The 25,971-nt window shown below is 37.2% G+C and overlaps 1 protein-coding gene across 15 annotated transcripts in view; it reads left to right on the top strand.

Moving 5' to 3' along the window:
- Nucleotides 1-25,971, top strand: part of CARF (calcium responsive transcription factor) — a 103,003-nt gene that overhangs the window by 65,009 nt on the left and 12,023 nt on the right. For 2 of the 15 annotated variants that reach the window (XM_058708639.1, XM_058708621.1), the window contains exons 16-17: nucleotides 3,224-3,363; nucleotides 13,909-14,017. In XM_058708639.1, coding sequence (XP_058564622.1) covers nucleotides 3,224-3,363; nucleotides 13,909-14,017 — 249 coding nt within the window. The other 13 variants (XM_058708659.1, XM_058708683.1, XM_058708761.1 and 10 more) reach the window with 11 other exon arrangements.

The raw sequence follows: 25,971 nt of genomic DNA, 5'->3' as shown, positions 1-25,971 counted from the left end.
TCTGAAGTCAGACAGATTGGAATCCCACTTCCTCTTTATTAGCTGTGTAACTTTGGACAGATTACTTGAACTTTCAGTTTTTAGTATTTTTCTTTCCTCTGAACAAATAGTAGTAGTAGCTACTTAATTGAACTGTTATGAGGGTTTAATGAGTTAACCTATGTTGAGATCTTAGAATCTGTAACAGGCCACTCAGTATATGTTCCTTTTTATAATTAATATTAACAAGGAAATTTTAAATGCTGAAAGGTAAACATTATCCTTATTCTCAAAGTGATGTGTCTGTTAGGTAGCATCTTTGGCTGTGTGCAACAGAGACATGATTATGGTGGTTTAACCAAATAAAGAGATCTTATTTTTTTATGAAACCAAATCTGAGGACAGTCTCACCAGGGATGTATGGTGGTTCCATAGGCTACCAGGAACACAGCAACCTTTAATATTTTCATATAAGCATCTCTAATGTGACTTTCATCTACATACTTGTTGCTTTTTTGTCCATGGTGGTTGTTCCACCTCCAGCATTGATCAGAGTTCAGACAAGAAGAATGGAATGAGCAAAGGGCCTGTGCTGGGTGAATGAACCAAAGGTCTTTCTTAGGAGACCCGTCTGTGACTTCCCCTTTTATCTTATTGGTCAGAACTGTTATATGACCACCCTGGTTACAGGGGATGCTAGAAAACGTAATTCTTTTAAAATCTAGGCACCACTCCAAGAAAAAATATATTTTAGTAAGACAGAATTCACTCAACTATTGTTGAGGCCACTAATGGTGACTCCCACAAATTGGAGAACTATAATTCAGAAATTCAATAACTTGCTTGAGGTCATTAAACAACTATTAAGTGATAATATTGGTAGCAAGGTCTGTCCAGTACCATTCCACATTCCTTTTGCCACACAGTCCAGAAAACAAGTGATTGTTTCATTATAGAATCTTTGAGTTGGATCTTTAATGACAGGATATGAACATGAGATTAAAGTGCAGATGTCCAGAATTCAAGGAGCAAGTAGATGGAATTATATAGCTCATTGGGAGTACATTTTAAAGTTCATTTTGATCAGAACTTTAAGATTCAATGAAGGAATGAAGCTGGGATAAAGATTGGAATGGTAAAAGAGGTTAAATGGTAGAAATTCTAGAAGGCCAGACTAAGAATTTTACGTTTTGCTTAGTGTGTGTTACATTTAAAGTCTTATTGAAATGATTCATTAAAGGAGTCCATTGAGTCAGAAAGCTTTCCTAAAATCTGGGTGAAACTTTAAATGTTACAGATTTCTGAAAGTAGGTATGATGACCAAATGGTGATAGAGTAATTTTTTGATGACTATAATAAAATTGTATAATAAGTTTCTGGCTGTGACTTGCATCTATAATTGCTTTATAGAAGCTGTTGGGTTTTTTATATTTATATTCTACAAAGACACTCTAAAATCTTAAATATGGACATTCATTCATTCAACAAAACAGACATACTTCCTGCCCTTTTGGAGCTTACAGTCCAGTAGAGGGAGATAGATAATAAAAAATAAACATAGTAAATAAGTATATATAAACCTAAGCTCATTATATATATTTATATGTAGTAATATATATTATTTATATGTAAGTATACATATATGTAAGTATATATATATTTATATGTAAGTATGTTATATGTATATTTTACACTTATATGTTAGGTTGACAGCCTCCATAAAAATGGAGCAGGGAAAGAGGCAAATATGGGGTTAGTATGGTAAGAGTTACAATTTTAAATAGGACAACCAGAGTGGGCCTCATTGAGAAGGTACATGCAAGCAAATTCTTAGAGAGAGTAAGAGTCCTGCAGATACCGTGTAGAGTAGTGCAGTAAGAGGGAACTGCAGGATTGGGAAGTGCTTGCTGTGCCTGGAGGTCAGCAAGAAGGCTAATGTGTCTGGAGTGGAGTGAGCAAGTGAGAGAGTACTGGGAAATGAGGTCAGAGAGGTAATAGGGAATCAGATCATGTAGGGTCTTACAATCCATCATAAAGATTTTGCCTTTTACTCTGCGTGGAAATGGGAAGTCACAGCATATTTTGAGCAGAAGAATGACAACATAATATGACTTACCCTTTAAAAGGATCATTTTGGCCATTGTGTTAAGAATACACTTTATAGTTTGTCTCTCTCTACTAAATTATAAAATTCAGGGTTAGGGATCTTTGTCTTTTTTTGCTCATTGATCTATGACAGTGGCAGATGCTTAGAAAATAGTGTTGAATGAATGACCATCCACATTTAAGATTTTAGAGTGTCCTTATAGAAAATAAATGGAAAACAACCTAAAGAGAGAAGGGAAAGTTGTCAAGGGGAGAAAATTGCTGAAGAAATGTCTTTGAGTAGCAGAAAGGAGATGGGATCTAGTGTTCAAATAAAGGGTTTGACTCTAGATAGGACCATGGATACCTCATCTGTGGGTGGATGACAAGGGAGACTACATGGGTAAAGATGCTACTACTGTACAAGTGACAGTCTGTGGAAATCTCTTTTGATTGCTTCAATTTTCTCAGTAAATAAGAAGCCAGGCCCTTAGGTAACTGTGAATATGGGTATGTTGGGGGGAAGTGTGTTGGTGAGAAAAGCTAGTATGAGAGTAATTAGGCAAATGAAATATAGTATTATTAATGGGTCTACTTGATTAAGGGTTCACTTAAAGTTCATGTCCATCAATTGAAAATCAGATTAGTCAGCATGTTTATGTGCTTTTGTCCAATCATAATCAACAGTGGCTGAGTGTTTATTGAGAATCAGACACTGTGTTACCTGTTGGTTATACAAAAGATTAATAAAACCCAATCCTAGCTCTATGGGGGCTTACAGTGTAGTGGCACACAGTTTTTTAATCAAGTTGTAAAATGGTGTGATAAGTACTATCATTTCAAACAAAGGAAAAAACATTGTAAATCAAAGAAGTTCCAAAGTGAACAATTCAGGTTATGGAAGGAACAACAGATTAGTCTAAGAAGGCAAAATATTGTGAAAGAATCACTTTCAAAGCGTTACTTCCCAGTCTCCAATCAAAAAGGTGTTATGTATAAACTTTGTGTAATTCCAATCAGATCTGCTTTGAAACTTAAACTAGATCCCAGAACTCCTAATTATTGCTCCTCTGATATCCCCTGTGAAATGCTAAGACTATCCGGATAGTATTCTCCCTTACCACAGGAAGCAAAAAACTCAGTTTTGCTTTATCAACAGGTTATTTTGGAGGTATTTTAAAGGAGCCAGCATTTGACGGTCATGGAGGTCTTATCAAAATCTGGTCACCTTGGAAACAGCATGCTTTTCTGAGGCCCTTTGAGCCTCCTACACAGGGTCTCTCCAATAACAGTGGTAAGGTAAGTTCATGTTGGGTTTGAGCTCTGATTTCTAATTTTTTTTATCGAATACTCCAAATGCTTAAGTTTGTTTTGTTTAGTTTGAGAGTAGTGTCTAGGAATAAACTCCATTTATTGATCATGTTTGAAAAACTTTTATTTGGTAGAAATCTGCATTACTACTGTCAATACTGTTTGTCCTGGTAATTTCTGCATTGTGCATCTATTAAGAGGAAGTTCATAGGGATAAAAATGGGTGTAAACTTGTAGGTTCAGAAGGTTTCTCTTCAAACTGGCATCCTTTGGAAAAACTGTCTCAAGTAATTTATGAAAGTTTAATGAGAACTTTGCCCACTCTTGTTTTATCTTGTCCGTGAGGGTCTGGTTCTCTTTAGGAGAGGGTCCCTAAGATTCAAGGTTCACATTTGACTATATATTATCAGACTCATAGGTTTATCTTTAGTCTGGTTCTATAGCCATTCTGGGCTGGACTCCTGCATCTTACATGTATTTATACTAGAATCAAAATGTGTCTTGTTTACTTTCTTTTATTTTTATTTTTTTAGATAGAGTATGTGAGTAGGGAATAAGGGCAAAGGGAGAGAGAAAGAGAATCCCAGGCAGCCCCCCCCCCCCCCCCCCCCCCACTGAGAATGGAGCCTGATACTGAGCTCTATCCCACCTCATGAGCTGAGGTGAAACTAAGAGCCCAACACTCAACTGACTGAGCCACCCAGGTGGCCTGTGTATTACTTTGAAAATGATAAAAGGATTATTTGGAATTAGAATTGTTTTTTGAGGGAACTTCTCATATAAACAAAATTGTACTTTTGGGGACGTACTTTGAAGCAAAAAGAAAGCAATATCTCAAATATACAGTTGTCTACATTTTTTTAATGTTTATTTGTTTTTGAGAGAGAGACAGAGCATGTGCGGGAGAGGGACAGAGAGAGAGGGAGACACAGAAGCAAGCTCCAGGTTCCTAGCTGTCAGCACAGAGCCTGACATGGGGCTCGAACTCGTGGACCATGAAATCGTGACCTGAGCTGAAGTCGGCCACTCAACCAACTGAGCCACCCAGGCGCCCTTACAGTTGTCTACATTTTAAGAGGAAACTTCCAATATAGTCAAGAGATTATGAAATTGCCTCCTTAAAAGAGTCTTTGGTAAAGGCAAGAAAAAAATGTGAAAAATTTAGAAATGTCTTCTCTAGATCCTTTCAAATCACAATTTGAATATGATGTCCTTGATTGTTCTATTTCCTCATCCTGTGTTCCTGTTTCCCTCTGTACTGTCTCTCCTAACTTTTTCTCCTTCCCTTCAAAATACCCCATAAGGATATAGTCTTGTTGGTCTAAAAGAGAAAGATCACTCTGTTTAATGTAAGAAATACCCCTTTCATTTTTATACTTCAAGTATTAACAGTTACTGGCATTTTAATCAAAGAAATCAAATTGTCTAGGGGGCCTAAATTAATCTTTAAACCAGCTGTAATGACTGACTCTTCCTCCTGCTTCCTCACCCCCTCTTATGTGCATGTATTTCAAAATAGGTTTTCTTGCATCTAAACTTTTCCCCTGTCTTTAAGTAAGGAAAGATAATTAGTCTTTTCCAATGCTAATTTTGTATTTGACTAAAGTTGGCTCCCTCTCATTTTTAATTCATATTCCTTTTCTTCTTTTCCCTCCCTAGGGAAACATTAGAGATTAATTGACAAAAAAAATTATTCTGTCATTATGTACTCAATCTAGAAATATCTAATGAATTTCTACAATAGAAAGAAAAATTATTAAACTGTTTTTCTGTTTCTTTAAAATTGCTTTTAAGAGGGGCGCCTAGATGGCTCAGTCAGTTGAGCATCTGACTTAGGATCAGGTCATGATTTCCTGGTCTGTGAGTTCAAGCCCCCTATGGGGCTCTGTGCTGACAGCTTGGAGCCTGGGAGCCTGTTTCGGATTCTGCGTCTCCCTCTCTTTCTGCCCCTCGTCCACTCATGCTCTGTCTCTCTCTCTGTCAAAAACAAATAAACATTTAAAAAAAAAATGCTTTTAAGAGATATTTCTGGTTAAAACTAAGAAAAGAAGAAAAAACTTCTTGCTTCCAAGATGAAAGACTCTGAACCAGGATTTAAAGGGTTTTTATTATAATTTCATTTATGAATACAAAGTTTATATATTATACAGAAAATATTCATAAAGTATTCCTGATAGAATGAGTTAATCATATTGGTTTAAAGGATTGAAAAACAATTATCTTCCTGACTTTAATATATGAAATTAATGCCAACACAGTATGCTAGTAATACAGGAAGATTGAATATCTCATAATTTAAACTTTATATATTTCTTACATTGGTTTTTTTAAATTTTTTTTCTAATCTTACATTGGTTTTATGGGACAAATTATTATTATCATTATTTCTATAAATTAAGTTTACAAAAATTTAGATTCATGATTAATTAGATAAAATTGTAATGATGGATATCTTTAAAAAGTTTATAATTTCAAGTTATTTCTATAATATCAAAATTCTTGGGATGCCTGGCTGGCTGAATCAGAAGAGCATGCGGCTCTGCATCTCGGGTCATGAGTTCAAACCCTATGTTAAGTGTAGAAATTACTTAAATTAAAAAAAAAAAAAAAAAAAAAAAAACTTAAAAAAAACTTTAATATCAGAGTTCTTAAGAACTTTATATTTAACTAAAATTTCAATTTCTAGTTCCTCAGCTAACTTAAAAACCTCAGACAGGGGCACCTGAGTGGCTTAGTTGGTTACGTGTCTGACTTCGGCTCAGGTCATGATCTCACGGTTGGTGGGTTTGAAACCCGCGTCGGGCTCTGTGCTGACAGCTCGGAGCGTGGAGCCTGTTTCGGATTCTGTGCCTCCATCTCTCTCTGCCCTCCCCCACTCGTGTTCTGTCTCTGTGTCTCTCTCAAAAATAAATAAACATTAAAAAAAAAAACCTCAGATAAAGGTTAAACTGAGTTAATTGATACATAGGCTTTGAATACTTGGACAAAATCTAAAGAAAACAATGAGTGACATTGGTCACTAAACAGTTATATTTTACTGTTATTCTTCTTTTTAAATTTTAATGTTTTATTTTATTTTTGAGAGAGACAGAGTATGAGTAGGGAGGGGCAAAGAGAGAGGGAGACAGAATCTGAAGCAAGCTCCAGGCTCTAAGCTGTCAGCCCAGAGCTCCATGCAGGGCTCAAACTCGTGGACTGCGAGGTCATGACCTGAGCCGAGGTCAGATGCTTAACTGACTGAGCCACCCAGGTGCCCCTTTATTGTTATTCTTATCTATTTAAAAATAGATATAGATTGGGGTGCTTGGCTGGTTCAGTTGGTAGAGTAAGTGACTCTTAATCTCGGGATTCTGAGTTCAACCCCATGTTGGGCCTAGAGCTTACTTCTAAAAATTGAAAGGAGGAAGGAAGGAAGGAATAGATTTATAGGACATGAAAATATTTTTGGATTTTGTTATATGCATAGTTTCCTTAAAATTCATAAAGACAATATGACAAACATGCTCATTAGAAAAATAACTATGCGGGGCGCCTGGGTGGCTCAGTGGGTTAAGCGGCCGACTTCGGCTCAGGTCATGATTTCATGGTCCATGAGTTCGAGCCCCGCTTCGGGCTCTGTGCTGACAGCTCAGAGCCTGGAGCCTATTTCAGATTCTGTGTCTCCCTCTCTCTGACCCTCCCCTGTTCATGCTCTCTCTCTGTCTCAAAAATAAATAAAACGTTAAAAAAAAAATTAAAAGAAAAAACTATGCTAAGTGAAATTAGTCAGAGAAAGACAAAAATCATATGACTTCACTCATATGAGGACTTTAAGAGACAAAACAGATGAACATAAAGGAAGGGAAACAAAATATAAAAACAGGAGGGGGACAACAGAAGAGACTCATAAATATGGAGAACAAACAAAGGGTTACTGGAGGGGTTTTGGGAGGGGGTATGGGCTAAATAGGTAAGGAATCTACTCCTGAAATCACTGTTGCACTATATGCTAACTAATTTGGATGTAATTTTAAAAAATAAAATTAAAAAATAAAATTAAAAAAAAACTAAATAATTCCTCATTTTCTGTCTTCTAGTTTTGTCTAGGGAGAAATAAAAATTGATCACATAGGTTAAATGGAGAAAGTAAGACTATATTCAGTGTAATTACAGAGAGATATTTGTTTCTTAAAGAAATTTTTGCACCTAGGAGGATACATTGATAGGATGCTGAAATGGCCTTCTAAAAGCAGAGCTTCAGCATTAACTCAGAGGCAACATTCTGAAAGGGTGGATACCATCCTTGAAGAGGTAATATATGCATAAATCAGAGACCTCTGTATAGTGCTGTGTTTCCAACAGGAAGAATACATGGGTCCAGTAACCATGGGACAGAAGCAGGAGTAGCCCCATTTACCTTAATTTCCAGTGACATACTGGGAGATTTTGTTTCCCATCCTTTTAATTCTGGGCTCTGTAGGTTTGGAGGTCCTGGTCCCCAAAGCGAGCATACTCTTGCCAGGGGGAATACAAAGTTTTTATGCACCTATAAGGTAAGGCTGCTGTCAGTGCACTTTAAAGTCCTTGTATCCAGGCACCAACAGGTAAGAAGAGGCATCAGCATACTGGCAGGAGTGATCAACCCAGATCAGCAGAAGGACTTAGAGCAGGGGGACTACATGTGGAGCCTAGATGATCCATTTGGACACCTTTTGGTCCTCCTGTGCCCCACTGTAACTGTGAATGGATGCATGCAGCAGTGTCTGCACAAGAACAAAATGGTCACTCAGTCCTCTCAGGAATTAAAATTTGAGTCATAACACCAGTAAGGCTCCAAGACCTGGTGAGGTAATACCTGAGGGTGAGGGAAATTAGAATAACTCCTGAAAATGGGAGAGCATGAATACCAGTTTTAGCTCCAGAGATCAACTGCAGCATCAGAGGTTCCTTCTGAGCATCAGAGTTTCCTTCATTTCAGGAAGATGGGCCAGAAGAACTATGGGAGACTGGCAATCTGACCTGTGGGGAGAGATAAATCTATTCAGCATAAGAGGTAGGCCATGGCAGCAATGAAAATGAGCCCTCAGAGCTCCTGCTGCAGATGGACTGATTAATAAGTGGCCACAGCTGCTGCTCTGGATCTGTCATGGTGCCTGTGCAGAAGCTATGCTTCTCACAGGCTGCTCTCAGCCAATGACTGGGCATGGCCAAGGTACTAAGATGGTCCCACTTCTGTGAGGAGGACTCTGATGGGTAACATGTCTTGAGTTTTCCCCATTAGCCTTGTAGACTTTACACAATACTAATGGGGCCCGTGCATTGAAAAACTCAAATTAGACCCCCAAAACCTCATAAATATCTTATCTTTGTCCTTCCTCCTCAGACACACTGCTAAGATCTGTCAAAGTAGTATTCTCCTTACTATAATAAGCAAAAAATGTAGCTTTGCTTTATCAACAGGTTATTTGGTGGTATTATTAGGCAGATAGCATTCAACAGTTGAAAAGGAGCCATCATTCAGAAAGCAGAGAGAAGATCTTCACAGGTAGGAGGAACAGTAAATGCAAAGGCCTTGATGTGGAAAAAAGGTATTTAAGGGCAGAAAGCAGAGCAGTGTGGCATTAGCTTAGAGGCAATAGAGAAGATGGTGTGGAGTCAGTGGTAATCATAGTGTCAATTTCATTCTGAGTAAAACAGAACCTATTACAGGATTTCTACTGGAGAAGTGATATACCTGGGTTTATATGTTGTAGAAGAATATGTTATACAGGGACATGAATGGAAACAGGGAGAGCAATAAGGAGGTTATTAGAATGGCACACACATGAGAGCTTAGGTGATTTGCATCTAGAGTGATAGTGATACAGGAGGCAAAGAGAAATGGAAAAATTCAGGATTATTTTGGAGATAGAATCATCAGGACTTGCTGATTGGTTGGCTGTTGGGGAGGGCATGTGGGGATGTGTGTGAAGGAAGGGAAGGAATGAAGAATGGCTCCAGCCAGGGTTTTAGCTGTGAGTGACTGTGTGAATGAATGGTAGTAAATTTTACTGAGTTGAGGAAGACTGATGGGGAAGAATAGACTTGGAAGAGAAAATCAAGAGCTCGTTTTTGAACCTAGTTAGTTTTGAATTCCAAATGGAACTGTTAAGTTGGCACTTACAGATACAACTCTAGATGTCAGGATTGGACATAAACATTTTTGTGATTTATCAACATATAGATGGTAATGAAACAGAGAACAGAGAGATCACCTGAGGAAAAAAAAAATGCAGATAAAGAAGAAAAGAATGCCCAGGATCTAGCCCTGAGGCCCTCCAACATAAAGGTTAGCTAGAGCAGGAAATATGACTAAGAAGTTAAAAGGAATACCACGAATGCTTAGAACTGGTCAGTTGAGTCCACTTTGGAACCTGTGAGGAAATGTCAGGGCAAGAAGTATCTCAGATTAGTTGCAAATTAAAGCAAATTCTTCAGTCCTTTAGTTAACAAATACATATTCAGTGTATTATAACAGTGGTGTTCAAAAGACATTACAATATAAGGTAGTAAACCCTTAATATACCAAGTATATGTGTAATGCTCCCCTACAAGTGAGGGATATCAGATCTCTAGACTTGATTATAAAATATTTCAGAAGGGGCGCCTGGGTGGCTCAGTCGGTTAAGCGGCCAACTTCGGCTCAGGTCATGATCTCGCGGTCCGTGAGTTCAAGCCCCGCGTTGGGCTCTGTGCTGACAGCTCAGAGCCTGGAGCCTGTTTCAGATTCTGTGTCTCCCTCTCTCTGACCCTCCCCCATTCATGCTCTCTCTCTCTCTGTCTCAAAAATAAACATTAAAAAAAAAAATTAAAAAAAAAATATTTCAGAAAAGTCTTTCTGCTTTCTATCTAGTCTTTCTAAAAGGAACTACCTAAAAAGATCAATTTTTGTTTTTTTTATACATTCAATTTTAGGTTTAATAAACATTAAACTTTTTAAACTTATTTTGCTTTTACCTAAAATATGGTTTTAGGTGGCAGTAATAAATTCTGGCTTTAAAAGATGATTAGAATTATATAAATATATTAACTGTTCTTAAGAAGATCCTTCCTCTCTTTTTAGATTTGATTAACATTTGACAATACATTGTAATGTTTTGATATTAGAATTATATGAATCAAAACTATGAGTGTATTTGAACTTTCAAGAAGAATTTAACCAAAGGATATAGGAAAGAGCAAAATAAAACAATGTGGTAGATATAAAACAATTTGTGGTTTTCAGAGTAACAGACTTCTATATCAGTTGCATAATAGTAATTATTTATTCATGAAGTCTTTTTATTTCCATGGAAACACTGAGATCATTTTAATTTTTAATTACATTAGAGTTTACAGTTCCATAGATTTTAACTGCAGTAGCAAGCACAGAAGCTAGAGCTCTACCCATTTCCACTTTAAAAAATATAAAGGAGGAAGAAAGGGTTTAAAATGATGATGAATTTCACTTAGTTACAACCTTTAACTGTATATTGATTATTTCTAATTTCTCCTAAACCTGCCCTACAATTTTATGTCCAATTTTTCCATTTTTGTCTATACCCTTCAGGTAAAAGTATTTTCACAGGAAAAAACCACAATGCAAAATTGAGCAATGGATGCTGGTAAAATAGGTAGTTTGTGAGATAAGTAAAATAGTTGTCAGGTAATAGAAAAAGCAGAGAACTAGCTCTGCCACTTAGCTGAATTATCTCAGGTGAATCACTTCATTTCTCTGGCCCTCAATTTCTTCATCTGCACCCTGAGAGAGTGAGGTTGAATGATAGAACTCAGTGGTTATATGTAAGTGATGAATCAATGGATTCTACTCCTGAAACCGTATGTTAACTAACTTGAATTTAAATAAATTGAAAGAGGGGCGCCTGGGTGGCGCAGTCGGTTAAGCGTCCGACTTCAGCCAGGTCACGATCTTGCGGTCTGTGAGTTCGAGCCCCGCGTCAGGCTCTGGGCTGATGGCTCGGAGCCTGGAGCCTGTTTCCGATTCTGTGTCTCCCTCTCTCTCTGCCCCTCCCCCGTTCATGCTCTGTCTCTCTCTGTCCCAAAAATAAATAAAAAACGTTGAAAAAAAAAAAAAAAAAAAAAAAAAAGATAAATAAATTGAAAGAGAAAAAAAAGAATTCAATGGTTCTGTGAAATGGCTTGGCTGTATGGAGACCAGGACTTGTGGGAACTATCCACGTGGGCCCTACAAATATGTTGATAATATTTCTTATGATATGAGCATTTGTCAACGGGGACTGGTTTGAAGGTTTTTTCAAAATTGTTTTTAATTGATGCATAATATTGCATAATATGTTTTTTTTTACATCTATTTTAGTCATTCCCAGATTGTTGAACATTTAGATATTTTCAATATTTTTAACATCAGATGTCATTTTTTGCATCTCTGACTACTATGTTTTTGGTTTGGATTCCTAGACATAAAGTAACTAAACAGCATAAGCATTGTTACTCTTGATAATATTATCAAATTTCTTTCCATAAATGTTATATTGTTTTAGTCTATCTCAAAGTAATTTTTTTTTTATTTGAGAGAGAGAGTGTGAGTGAGGGAGAGGGATGGGGGTGGGAAGAGAGACAGAGAGAGAGACAGATAGAGAGAATCCCAAGCAGGCTCCATGCTCAGCATAGATCCTAACAGGGGGCTCCACCCATGACCCTGGGATCATGATCTGAGGTGAAATCTAGAGTGGGACACTCAACTGACTGAGCCCCCCAGGCACCCTATCTCAAAGTAATTTTTTTTTTTTTTTAAATTTTTTTTTCAACTTTTTAATTTATTTTTGGGACAGAGAGAGACATAGCATGAACGGGGAAGGGTCAGAGAGAGAGGGAGACACAGAATCGGAAACGGGCTCCAGGCTCTGGGCCATCAGCCCAGCCCAGAGCCTGACGCGGGGCTCGAACTCACGGACCGCGAGATCGTGACCTGGCTGAAGTCGGACGCTTAACCGACTGCACCACCCAGGCGCCCCTCAAAGTAATTTTTGATTGTGCATCTGATCATGTCCTCATGAGAATTAAATATGATAATTTAAAGACTTTTCTAATTTGGAATACTTTACTTTTTCAAATTAACATTTTTTATTAGTGAGGTGTTTTCCATGTATATTTTTTATGTGAAATACAATCTTTTCACTAGCCCATTTTAATATTACAATTTAGTTTTTAAACAAAATCCATTTCTGTTGGCCTAGTACTTTTTAAAAAATGTTTAGGGATGCCTGGGTGGTTCAGTCAGTTAAGCATCTGACTTTAGTTCAGTTTGTGATCTCATGGTTTGTGAGTTCAAGCCCTTCATCAGGCTCTCAGCTCTCAGTGTGGAGCCTGCTTCGAACCTCTTTCCCCTTCTTTCTCTGCCCCTCCCCACCTCTCCCTGACCCTCCCCCATCTCTGCCCTCCCCCACTATGCACATGCTTCTCTCTCAGAAATAAACATTTTAAAAAAGGAAAAATATTATAATTATTTGCTACCTAGCAATGTGCACTTTCTTTTTAACTTGCTTGCCCTATCCTTTCCCAAATTATGTAGCATGCATACTGTCAGTAATGGTGGAACATAAAGTCATTGTTCATTTTGATAGAGTAGGCAGTTAGTTAGGATCTAGCAGGAGGCCTAGAGGCCAGCAAAGAGGAAGTACAGCTATCTGGAAAGTCAGAGGCCTGTCCTAGCAGCACTCCACAAGAAGCTGGATCAGACCAGACAGATCCAAGATGGCAGGTGCCATGACAGAAAACCCCTGACCAAATAAGGAAGAGAAGGCTCAAAACCCTGCTTCTAAGAAATCCTCAGCCCAAGCAATCAATATCCCATGCCCTAGTTAACAACTGTCAATAAGAGATAGAAACCCAAACCCAATATCACAGTTCCTGTGCTTGCTCTTTCTTTTGTGCTCTTTTTTTAATTTAGTTTGAGTATAGTTAATATACAGGGTTATAATAGTTTCAGGTGTACAATATAGTGATTTAACAATTCTATACATTACTCAGTGCTCATCATGATAAGTGTACTCTTTAATCCACATATTTCACCCATCCTCCCACTCATTTCCCCTCTGGTAACCATCAACTGATTCTCTATAACTAAAGAGTGTGTTTCTTGGTTTGTCTGTCTCTCTCTCTTTCCATTTGCTCATTTGGTTCTTAAATTTCACATGTGAGTAAAATCATATGGTATTTGTCTTTCTCTGACTGACTTATTTCCCTTAGCATTATATCCTCTCTAGCTCTATCCATGTTGTTGCAAATGGCAAAATTTCATTTTTTTTATGGATGAATAACATTCCATTGTGTATATATACCACATCTTCTTTATCCATTCATCAATCAATGGACACTTGGACTGTTTCCATAATTTGGTTATTATAAATAATGCTGCTATAAACATAGGGGTGCATGTATCCCTTTGAATTATTGTCTTTGTATTCTTTGAGTAAATATCAGAACTGTGATTGCTGGATTGTAGAATAGTTCTATTTTTAACTTTTTGAGGAACCTCCATATTGTCTTCCACAGTGGCTGCACCAGTTTGCATCCCCACCAACAGTGCACAAGGCTTTCTTTTCTCCACATCCTCACCAACGCCTGTTGTTTCTTGTCTTGCTGATTTTAGCCCTTCTGACAGGTATGAGGTGATATTGCATTGTAGGTTTGATTTGCGTTTTCCTGATGATGAGTGATGTTGAGCTTTTTTTCATGTGTCTATTGGCCATCTGGATGTCTTCTTTGATGAAATGTCTGTTCATGTCTTCTACCCATTTTTTAATTGGGTTATTTTTTGAGGTGTTGAGTTGTATAAGTTTTTTATTTTGGACACTAACCCTTTACAGATATGTCATTTGTAAATATCTTCTCCAATTCTGTAGGTTATCTTTTAGTTTTGTTGATTGTTTCCTTTGCTGTGCAGAAAGAAGCTTTTTATTTTGATGTAGTCCCAAGTTTATTTTTGCTTTTGTTTCCCTTGCCTCAGGAAATGTAGCTAGAAAAAAGTGGCTACAGTTATTAGTGTCAGAGAAATTACTGCCTTTGTTCTCTTCTAGGATTTTTATGGTTTTAGGTCTCATATTGAGGTCTTCAAGCCATTTTGAGTTTAGCTTTGTCTATGGTGTAAGAAAGTGGTCCCGTTTCTTTCTTTTGCATGTGTAGCTGTCCAGTTTCCCCAACACCATTGTTGAAGACTGTCCTTTGCCCATTGGATATTCTTTCCTGCTTTGTCAAAGATTAATTGACCATATAGTTGGGGGGCTTTCTATTCTGTTCCATTGATCTATGTGTCTGTTTCTGTGCCAGTAGCATACTGTTTTGATTACTTTGTAACATAACTTGAAGTCCAGGTTTGTGATGCCTCCAGCTTTGCTTTTCTCTTGCAAGGTTGCTTTGACTATTCAGGGTCTTTTGTGTCCCATACAAATTGTAGGATTGTTTGTTCTAGTTCTGTGAAAAGTGTTGGTATTTTGATAGGGATTGCATTAAATATGTAGATTGATTTCAGTAGTATTGACATTTTAAGAATATTTGTTCTTCCAACTCATGAACATGAAATATCTTTCCATTTCTTTGTGTCATCTTTAGTGTCTTTCATTAAAGTTTTATAGTTTTCAGAATAAAGATCTTTCACCTCTTTGGTTAAGTTTACTCCTAGTATTTTATTGGTTTTGGTGCAATTGTAAATGGGATTTTTCTCTTTCTTTCTTTCTTTCTTTCTTTCTTTCTTTCTTTCTTTCTTTCTTTCTTTCTTTCTTTCTTTCTTTCTTTCTTTCTTTCCTTCCTTCCTTCCTTCCTTCCTTCCTTCCTTCCTTCCTTCCTTCCTTCCTTCATCTTAGTGAGAGAAGCATGCAAGTAGATGCAAGAGAGGGGCAGTGAGAGGAAGACAGAGAATCCAGAGCAGGCTCTATGCTAACAGTAGACAGCCCAATGTGGGGCTCAGACTCAGGAACCACGAGATCAATACCTGAGCTGGAGTTAGATGCTTAACCAACTGAACCACCCAGGTGCCCCAGTGAGATTGTTTTTTTTTTTAATTTCTCTTTCTGCTGCTTCATTATTGGTGTATAGAAATGCAACAGGTTTCTGTATATTGATTTTGTATCCTGTGACTTTACTGAAATCATTTATCAGTTTTGTAGTTTTTGGTGGCATCTTTTGGGTTTTCTCTATATAGTATCATGTCATCTGCAAATAGTGAAAGTTTTACTTCTTCCTTACTGATTTGGATGCCTTTTATTTCTTTCTGTTTTCTGATGGCTATGGCTAGGACTTCCAGTACTATGTTGAATAAAAGTGGTGAGAGTATACATCCTTGTCTTATTCCTGACCTTAGGGGAAAAGCTGAGAGAAAAGCATTTCCCTGTTGAGTGTGATGTTAGCTGTGGGTTTTTTATATAGGGGCTTTATTATGTTGAAGAATATTTCTTTTAAACCTACTTCATTGAAGGTTTTTTATAATAAATTGATGTTGTACTTTTGTCAAATGCTTTTCCTGCATCTCTTGAAGTGATTATATGGTTTTTATCCTTTCTCTTATTGATGTGATCTATCTCATTGATTTATTTGGGAGTATTGAACCACTGTTGCATCCCAAGAATAAATCCCACTTAATCATGGTGAATGATTTTTTTTAATGTTTTGTTGGATTTTATTTGTTAGTAATTTTTGAGGATTTTTGCATCTATGTTCATCAGAGATATTGTCCTGTAGTTCTCTTTTTTTGTGGTGTCTTTATCTGGTTTTGCTATCAGGGTGATAACTGTCCTCATAGAATGAGTTTGGAAGTTTTCTTTCTTCTTCTATTTTTTGGAATAGTTTGAGAAGAATAGATATTAACTCTTCTTGAAATGTTTGGTAGAATTTGCTTGGAAGTTTTTTTGATTACAGATTCAATTTCATTGCCAGTAATCATGTTGTGTTCAAATTTTTTATTTCTTCCTGGTTCAGTTTTGGGAGGTTATGTGTTTCCAGGAATTTATCCATTTCTTCTAGGCTGTCCAATTTGTATAATCTTTCATAATATTCTCTTACAATTATTTGTATTTCTGTGGTATTGGTTGTTACTTTTCCTCTTTCATTTGTGATTTTTGTTCTCTCTGTTTCTCTTGAGCTAGTCTCCTTTTACATCTCAAGAGTGTACTTTCAGTTTAATGAACTTTCCCGCTTGTGTCACTCCTTTGGTGTGCTGTGTCTGTCCTTGAATTCTTTCTTGGGATGAAAACAAGAACCTTTGGCAACCTCTTTGGGTTGGGCTGGGTCGAGGCCCCAGGGCCTGGGGTCTCTGAAATTCACCCAACAACAATTAACATATATTTACTTTACTTAGTTCTAAAATATGGTAATAGATAACACTTATTGAGTGCCAGATGCTTTATATTTATCATTTAATCCTCACACCTGGCCTGGGTTTTATTATCCCAATTTTATGGAAGAAAAACAAACTCAGAGGGATTGAATACCTTACCCGAGATTATACATAGCTAAGAAGCCAAGAATCAAAAATCTAAACCCAGGACTTTTTTACTCCAAAGTCTGTGTTATAATCAGATTTCACTCTAAATTAAATAATTCATGAACTATCCAAATTCACCATGAGGAAGAGTATGCTTCCTGCCAATCTAGAGTGTTTATAAATTAAAAGATAAGGGACTGTAGGATATAGATTAATATATTAATGGGGGAGCAAATATTTTTTTCAGAGTAGTATTAACACTTTTATTTTCAACCCACCTTGATCTTTGAAATCTCCTGAAACAAAATATTTAATTAAAAAGTTGTTATAAAGATCTAATAGAGGGACGGTATTTAAGTTTTCTTTTTTTAATGTAAGTTCTTCACCCGACATAGGGCTTGAATTCACAACCACAAAATCAAGAGTCACATGCTGTACCTAGTGAACCAGCCAGGCACCCTGAGGGACAATCTTTTTTTTTTTTTAATGTTTTTTTTTTTTTTTTTTTTTTTTTTTTTATTTTTGAGACAGAGAGAGACAGAGCATGAACGGGGAAGGGGCAGAGAGAGAGGGAGACACAGAATCGGAAGCAGGCTCCAGGCTCTGAGCCATCAGCCCAGAGCCCGACGCGGGGCTCAAACTCACGGACCGCGAGATCGTGACCTGAGCCGAAGTCGGACGCTTAACCGACTGAGCCACCCAGGCGCCCCGAGGGACAATCTTTAAGGAACATTGGCTCTAAGCCATTACTGTCTTAGATTTTGTATACCAAATAGTTCAGAGGATATTTAAATTGGAAAATAAGCATTTCATTCTGTAATTCAAACACATTTGGAGCTGTCTAGATTCCAGATCTTTTCTAGTTTGTCAAGAATTTATATTACAAGTGGATGTTGACTTTTGTCACATAATGCATCTATTGAGATAATTATATGGTTTTTCTCCTTTAGTCTATTAAATTGGTGAAATGCATAGACTGATGGATTTTTTAAAGTTTTATTTTAATTCCATTTAGTTAACATTCAGTGTATATTAGTTTCAGGTGTACAGTATAGTGATTCAACCCTTCCATATATCACCCTGTGCTGATCAAAAGTGTAATCCCTACTTTGGCTCAGGCCATGGTCTCACAGTTCAGAAGTTCAAGTCCCTCATAGGGCTTTGTGCTGATAGCTTAGAGCCTGGAGCCTGCTTTGGATTCTGTGTCTCCCTCTCTCTCTGCCCCTCCCATGCTCACACTCTGCCTCTCTCAAAAATGAATAAACATTAAAAAAATTAAAAAAAAGTGCAGTCCTTGATCTCCGTCACATGTTAACCCAACTTGTTCTCTATATAGATGGATGTTTAAATGATACATGTCATACATATTTTTTGGTACACACCTGCACAGTTTCTCCAGCTCCATATGAAGTAGTTGGATCATTGGATATACATGTAGCTTTACTAGTGCCAAACTGATTTCCAAATCGATTGTACCAGTGTATACCCTCACTAACAGTGTATGATAATTACAGTTGTTTCATATCTTTAAAAATACTTTTTATTGTCAGACTTCCTAAATATATAGTGGGTTTTAATTGTGGTTTTAATTTGCATTTCCTTAATTGCAACTGAGTTTGAGTACCTTTTCAATATTGGTTCACCATTTGTATTTCCCTTCCTGTGAATAGCCAATCTAAATATTTTGCTCATTTAAAAACTTCTAGGGGCGCCTGGGTGGCTCAGTTGGTTGAGCATCCAATTTCAGCCCAGGTCATGATCTCATGGTTCATGAGTTCGAGCCCAGAGTCAGGCTTTGTGCTGACAGCTCAGAGCCTGGAACCTGCTTCAGATTCTCTGTCTCCCTCTCTTTTTGCCCCTCCCCTATTCACGCTCTGTCTCTCTCTCTCTCTCTCTCTCTCTCTCAAAAATAAATAAAAACATTAAAAAAATTAAAAACTTCTAGATAGTTTCTATTACTTTTTTGTTGGGATTCTATACATATTCCAAGTAAGAGTCTTTTATTAAAAATATGTTTTACAAATATATTTTCCTTTTCCAAGGTGTCTTTACTCTCTCTGTAGTGCTTTTGAGGAACAAGCTTTTTAAATCTTACTGTAGTGGAAGTTATCAATTTTGTCCCTTATAGCTAGTGCTTTGTTTCTTGTTTCAGAAATCACTGTGTGGAAGCTTAAACGAGCCTGTGCAGACAGACCACATTTAACAGGTTTTGTGGGTTTTTTGTTTGTTTTGTTTTTGTTTTTAGAGAGCGTAAGCAGGGGAGGGGCAGAGGGAGAGAGAAAGAATCTCAAGCAGGCTCCATGCTCAGTGTGATGCAGGGCTCAATCCCACAACCCTGGGATCATAACCTGAGCCGAAATCAAGAGTCGGATGCTCATCTGAGCCATCCGACCGAGCCACCTATTTTATGTTGACAGTCCAATGAAGTTCCAAGTCAACAGGCAGCATCAACCACAGACATGTAAGTGAAGATGTCTTCAGATTATTTCAGCCCTCAGCCATTGAGTCACTCCCAGCCTTTGAGTCTCCCAGCTGAAGCCCCAGACACTGTGGAGTAGATACTAATCATCTCTTCTTTGCTCTACCCAAATCCCTGGTCCATAGAGTCTGTGAACACAATAAAATTTTTGTTTTATGCCACTAAGTTTTACTAAGTATTGTTTAATGCATAGCATAATTTTATTTTGTTAAAAACATATACTTGCATCATTGAATACATTTAGAAAAATGGGGAAAATACACATAACTGAGTTGTCATGGTTATCTCTGGATCATGCATATTTACAAATAATGACACAAAGTTAACTGAAAGGAAGAGAAATTTCATTCAAATTTAAAGATACCTGAGGATCTTTCCAAATATTTGTTTTTTATTAAATTTGTTAAAACAAAACAATAGCAACAGTTTATCTATTTCTTCCACCCTCCAACCCCTGCCTCTGGCAACCACCAATCTGTTCTCTGTATCTATGAACTTGGATTCTATTTATTTAAAAAAAAAAAAGAGAGATCATACAGTGTTTGCCTTTCTCTTTCTTATTTCACTGAGCATAATGCCTTCAAGGGGCACCACAAGGTCTTAAGATGATTTGTTATGTAAGAATTGTGGAATAAAAAGACCATGGGGCGGGGCGCCTGGGTGGCGCAGTCGGTTAAGCGTCCGACTTCAGCCAGGTCACGATCTCGCGGTCCGTGAGTTCGAGCCCCGCGTCAGGCTCTGGGCTGATGGCTCGGAGCCTGGAGCCTGTTTCCGATTCTGTGTCTCCCTCTCTCTCTGCCCCTCCCCCATTCATGCTCTGTCTCTCTCTTTCCCAAAAATAAAAAAAATAAATAAAAAAAAATAAGTTGAAAAAAAAAAAGACCATGTGAACCTTTAAAAAAAAAATGTTGTGATAGATGCAACCTAACAGTTTTTAGTGTCTGGAAATACTGATATTATAAGAGAACCAAACAAACTATGCTCAGTCACCTGATGATGTTGGGAATAGGGTAGTGTTCAGACTACACATTGTTCTCCCCAAATCCATTTTCCATAGTATTACCTAGGTATATGGACTCCTAGTGAGAAATAGAATTTTCCAGTATCCTTTCTAGCTAGATGTAGGTGTTGACTAAAGTCTTGCTCATGGAATTTGAGAAGTGAGTGCCACTTCTATGTAACCAAAAGGAAATGGTCCTTCATTTCCACTTTTTCTTCCTTCCTGTAAGCTGGTTGATAAGGACAATATCCTGTGAGTTCAAAGAGCAATGAGAAGGGGAGAACTGGGGCCTTTGAATCTCATTGTGGGATCGAGGTGCGCTACCTACCTTAAGACTGTTACAAAGATTTAAAATTCCCATCTTATTTAATCCACTGCATTTTACATCTATATTACATTAAACTCTCCCTCCACCCCTTAACTTACACAGGTAGTTAAGAATAGGAGGGGAGAGACTGAAAGATAATAGGATTTGTACGAGCACAGCCTAGGAAGTTGGCAGTGTTGGAAATTATCAAGATACCACTTTAAATCAAAATCTGTAAAGGGTAGATCAGGAATCTAAAAAGGAAAGGAGGTTGCTGTCTTTAATCATATGTTGACTCATTTGGTCAGTTATTGGTCACTTAAGTATCTGGAATTTATACTCCCTTCCATAACCTCTCTTGTTTTTAATAGCTATTACAACATTCTGATGAGAAATAAAATTTATAATGCCTAAATTATTACATAAATGCCTATTTTGGCTTTTTTAACATTTTTTGTCTTTTTTACCATATCCTAGTCAAGTAAAATAACTGCACCTTTCTTTCTTTCTCTCTCTGCTCTCTCTTCAATGATAAACTATACATAAGGTAAAGGTTACCATTTTAACTATTTTTAAGTGTACAGTTCTTTGCCATTCAGTACATTCACACTGTTGTGCAACCATCTCCAGAACTATTATCCGTCTCCAGAACTTTTTCTTCATCTCTAACTTTAACTCTATAACCATTAAATAATAACTCCCCATCGTACACTGCCCTAAGTGGTTCTCTTTTTTGTAATAAAATACCCACTAAAACATCAGAAAGCTTTTAATGAGACTGAGTGGATAACTGCAAACAATAAGATATAATTGGGAAAGTGGGCATTTGATGTTAATTTTTTTTTTTTTTAAGAGAGAAAGAGAGCATGAGTTTGGGAGGGACTGAGAGAGAGGGGGACAGAAGATCTGAAGCAGGATGTGCTTGACATGGGGGCTCGTACTCATGAACCTTGAGATCATGACCTGAGCTACAGTCAGAGACTTAAGCAGCTGAGCCATCCAGGTACCCCAGGAAAGTAGGCTTGTGTATGCCACTTCTATTTGTAAAATTATTCAACTGAGGGTATTTTCTTTACAGTGGCTGCTTGATTTCTTATCTGGAAACCCAAAAGCTAAATGGAAAATTTTTTCTTTAGTTTTCTATTCTTCCTCTTAATTTGTACTGAAACAAGCTTTTGTTTCATTCAACTTATTCCTTTAGGGCACTATTTTCCATCTGCTTATTCAAAACTGGAAACCATAATCTTCTTGATCTCCTAATGTGTGTCACCATGATGAAACATATGGTAAACAAAAGCTAAGGATCCTTTTGGCAGGAAATAAATACAGGAATGGAATGCTCAGTAAGCAAAGATCTTTCTCCTTAATTAAATACATTACAATAAAATAGGAAAAGTGAAATAGGTAACTTTTTTCAGAAATGTCTTCAGAAAACTGTGAAACATTTTGTGTTTTCATCATTGTTGACTTGACTGCCTTTAATATGTATTAACCTTTACAAACTACCTGAACTCAGATGTTTTAATAAGTGTTACTTTTTGATTACTATTAAAATTTCGTGGTAATATGAAAAAGTAAAGCCCTATGAGTCAGTCATAGTTGTTTACCCCTGACACTCTAGATTTCATAATCTTAAATTCCAAACACACTGATAATTATTAATCCACTTTATTACTGAAACAGAAAAAATGTAAGGAGCCAATAAATCAAACAAATATACAAATCAAAAGAATTATAAAAAAAACAGAAAACTAGTACCAGATGCAGTTCCTAAGAACTACTAGATTAATGTTAGAAATATCATTTTTTTTTTTTAATTTCCTTTTAATATTTATTTACATTTGAGACAGAGAGACAGAGTGAGAGCAGGGGAGGGGCAGAGAAAGAGGGAGACACAGAATCCAAACCAGTCTGCAGGCTCTGAACTGTCAGCCCAGAGCCTAACGTGGGGCTCAAACCCATAAATCATGAGATCATGACTTGAGCCAAAGTTGGACGCTCAATGAACTGAGCCACCCAGGGGCCCCTCATACATTCTTTACTGTGAATAATGTAGGGGAAAAAAAGTAATTGAGATGTGTGGTTGTACAGCATACATGGGGTAGAGATTACATAGAGGTGGGTTTTTTTTAATTTTCTTTTTAATTCATATAGTATTGTATTGCTGTAAGAAAGAAATAATCCTTGATACGTAACAGTAAAGAGATCTCAGATACCTGAATTTGAATTAGAGCAATTGGATTTCAAGAAAGCTGCTTTCTTAGAAAATCTCTCCCAGCCTCAAATTTTTATTTTATTCACATTTAGGTAAAAGGAAAAAATAATTTTAGAAAGAGAAATTGCTACTTTATAAGTAAAATTTTCCTGTAATTTCTTTTTTCTCCCTGATTAAAGATTTTTTCTCTACTGTAGACTTTGGAAGTCTTAACTTTCAATTACCTTTCCAGCCACCATTGAAAGTTTATTTTACGTGAAAGTGAAGTGGCTTTCTTTCATGTTTCAACTAAATTTTAATTACTGTATTCTGTGTGTTGAAAAGAGTGTAGGATTACATGTTGCCTTGGGAAAGATATCACAAGATGTAGGACAACAAATATAATTTTATTCTTGTCATGGCCTTGCTTAAAAACTCTCATTTTACACAGAATGAAATCTAAATCATTGATCCAGCATTCAGGACCCACTGTGAGCTAATTGCAACCTTTATCTTCCCAACCTCATCTCCTTCCTATTCTATGCTAGCTAGACTGCTCACGTAAATCACAGCCTCTTCAAAATTTAGAGGAGAATTTTCTGAGGAGTCAATCTTTTACCTAAGCAGTCTCTTTTCAGAATTCTTTTTTTTCTGGACACTCAAATTCTGACATTATTTCAAGGTCTAGCTCAAGTACCACTTTCTTCCTTAAGCATAGTAATATCTCCCTGCAACTCTCCGCACTGAATGTACCTTTACCTCTTTAAGAATTCTCTTCATTCTATTTATATTCTGTTCTTTATCTTATGTTTCAGATCTGCCTCTTCAGTCCTGAGTAATAAAGACATTGTTAGAGGTATACTCAAGTAGAAAATACATGGGTGTTAAATTCAGATATAGCTAATTGGTGTGTACGAATTTTGCATTTCCCTCTTGCTAGCTAGCTGTGTGACCTTGTGCCAGTTAAACTTCTATACCACAATTATCTGTAAAATGAAGAGAATTCCATCTGTCTTGCAATGTTAGTTTGATAGTTAGAGATAAAATATGTAAAGCATATGGTACTATGTACATAGTAGGTGCTCAACAAATTATTATGCATAGTTGATTTTTAATCCCCATTCAAGTGGTAGCCACCAATAGGCATCCCTGTTGAGTTAATTTGCACTTTTTTTGGGGGGGGGGGTCATTTTAATACTTACAAAAAATCAAAACAAGATTAGATAGGCTGTGTACAGTAGCTGTGGCTTATAAAACATAGCAGTAATTTTTACCTGGTGAGTATAAAGAGAACCAAAGAGGATTCAGGTGTCTTTTCCAACCAAGGGTGTACACAGGGCATCACCACATTAAAGGACAAAAAAATTCACATTTTCTACATTGGAAAAAAAAAGCACAGATCTCCAAATGTCTCTGAAGACCGAAAAAGTCAAAGTTTTCTGAAGGGTGGAAAAGAAGAAATCTGAAACGAAACTCTACATGTAAAAAGATTTTTACTTCACAAGACCAATTTTCTTGGCTTCTGTTTCATATATATCAACAATCTCCACATTTTGACTATAAAAACTTCTGCTTTTTCATCAAGTACCATGGCAACATCATCTAAAATGCTCTGAGGTGAACTATGAACCATAACCTTAGAACAAACAAAATAAACTATTGTAGCTTCTTCTTCACCTATGTATTTTATAATTTTCTTATTAATCCATGGTCTAATCCATCATTCCATCAATATAGAATCCACAATAGACCAGTCCAGGGGATAAGCAAAGAGCTCAGGTTTGGCCATAGGGATTTTCTCAATGAGACCTTAATGTGTTTGAGCTTTTCTTCAGTGTTTACAGTGCCTTTGGCAGCATTTTTATCATCTTCACCATAATCCAAGGGAACTAGTTTCCTTTTTGGGGATACATCATCACTGTCTTCATCCTCAAATTTGTTAAAGATACTATCTATGGGGAGTTTCTTTCTCTTCACAGAATTAGGTTGACCAGGACTATTGGAAGCACCCAGTTTAAGACTTAGCTCTATTTTTGGCCCATGTTCCTCAAGTTGCTGTTGATCTGGTGAATTTTCATGAGGAATAACAGTACCACAAGGAGACTCATCCCCAACAGTGTTGGGGGTTGCATTGCCACTGGCAGAGGAAACAGATGGAGCAGAACTAATGGGCCTCAGAGTTGGTTTGAGACAGGGCTTTTGCTCCAACTCTTCTTCCTCTTCCATTGGTTCCTCCCATTTTTCTTCTTTTTCTTGTTTTTCTTCTTCCTCTTGCTCTGATTCTGGTTCTTGCTTTATCTGTGATTGTCTGCACAATTCAGCCTCTTGTTCCATCATCTGGATCCAGGTGCCCTTCAGCCAGAAAGGCACTGCCTGATTTCCTCTAGCTCTTCCTTCTCTTTTTCTGTCCCGTTCATCTGCTTCCATTTCCTTTTGCCTACCAGGCAACCTTCTCTGAAGACCGCTTCCTCTGTAATATTTGGGATCGTCTCTATCATCATCATAATCTTCTAAGAATTCTTTTAGTCATTTAGCTTCTTTTGCCATTTATCTTCTTCTTTCTTCTCTTTCAGCCTCTTTCTCATACTCCTGGGTTTTCTTCTGTTCTCAGATTTCCCAATTCTTAAGGTACTCTTGGTAAGCAGCTTCTTTCTCTCAGAGTTTTCTTTCAAGTTTTGTTCATAAGCATCTTCTTTGTCCTCTCCTCAGTCCCACTTCTTGTCTCTCTCTCTCTCGTTCCCATTCCTTTTCTCACTCTCACTCCTGTTCTCTCTCTCTCTCTCACCTGCTCCAGTTCCCTTTCATGATCTTGCTCTTTTCTCTTGATCGACTCTGATCTGATCATGGTCCTGGTCTCTCTCTTTTGTGTGGTCACGATCCCCATCCCATTCTCATTCCTGCCCTTGTTCCTTCTCCTTTTTCTATATCATATTCTTAAAGTTCTCATTTGACTGTTAAATTGGATCTAACCTGCCTCTTACGGGGGTCCTGAAGGACATCTTGTGTGACTAGGAAATCCTAGTAACCTAAGGTTCTCAAAGGCGATGATTTTGCCCCCAGTTTTGCCCCCAGGATATATGGCTTTGTCTGGAGACAGTTTTGTTTGTCACAGCTGGAAGATAGTATTTACTGGGTAGAGGCCAGGGATGCTGCTAAATAG

Source organism: Neofelis nebulosa, chromosome 2, assembly GCF_028018385.1.
Source record: "Neofelis nebulosa isolate mNeoNeb1 chromosome 2, mNeoNeb1.pri, whole genome shotgun sequence".
Lineage (NCBI taxonomy): Eukaryota > Metazoa > Chordata > Mammalia > Carnivora > Felidae > Neofelis > Neofelis nebulosa.
This window is presented reverse-complemented; position numbering and strand designations above follow the sequence as displayed.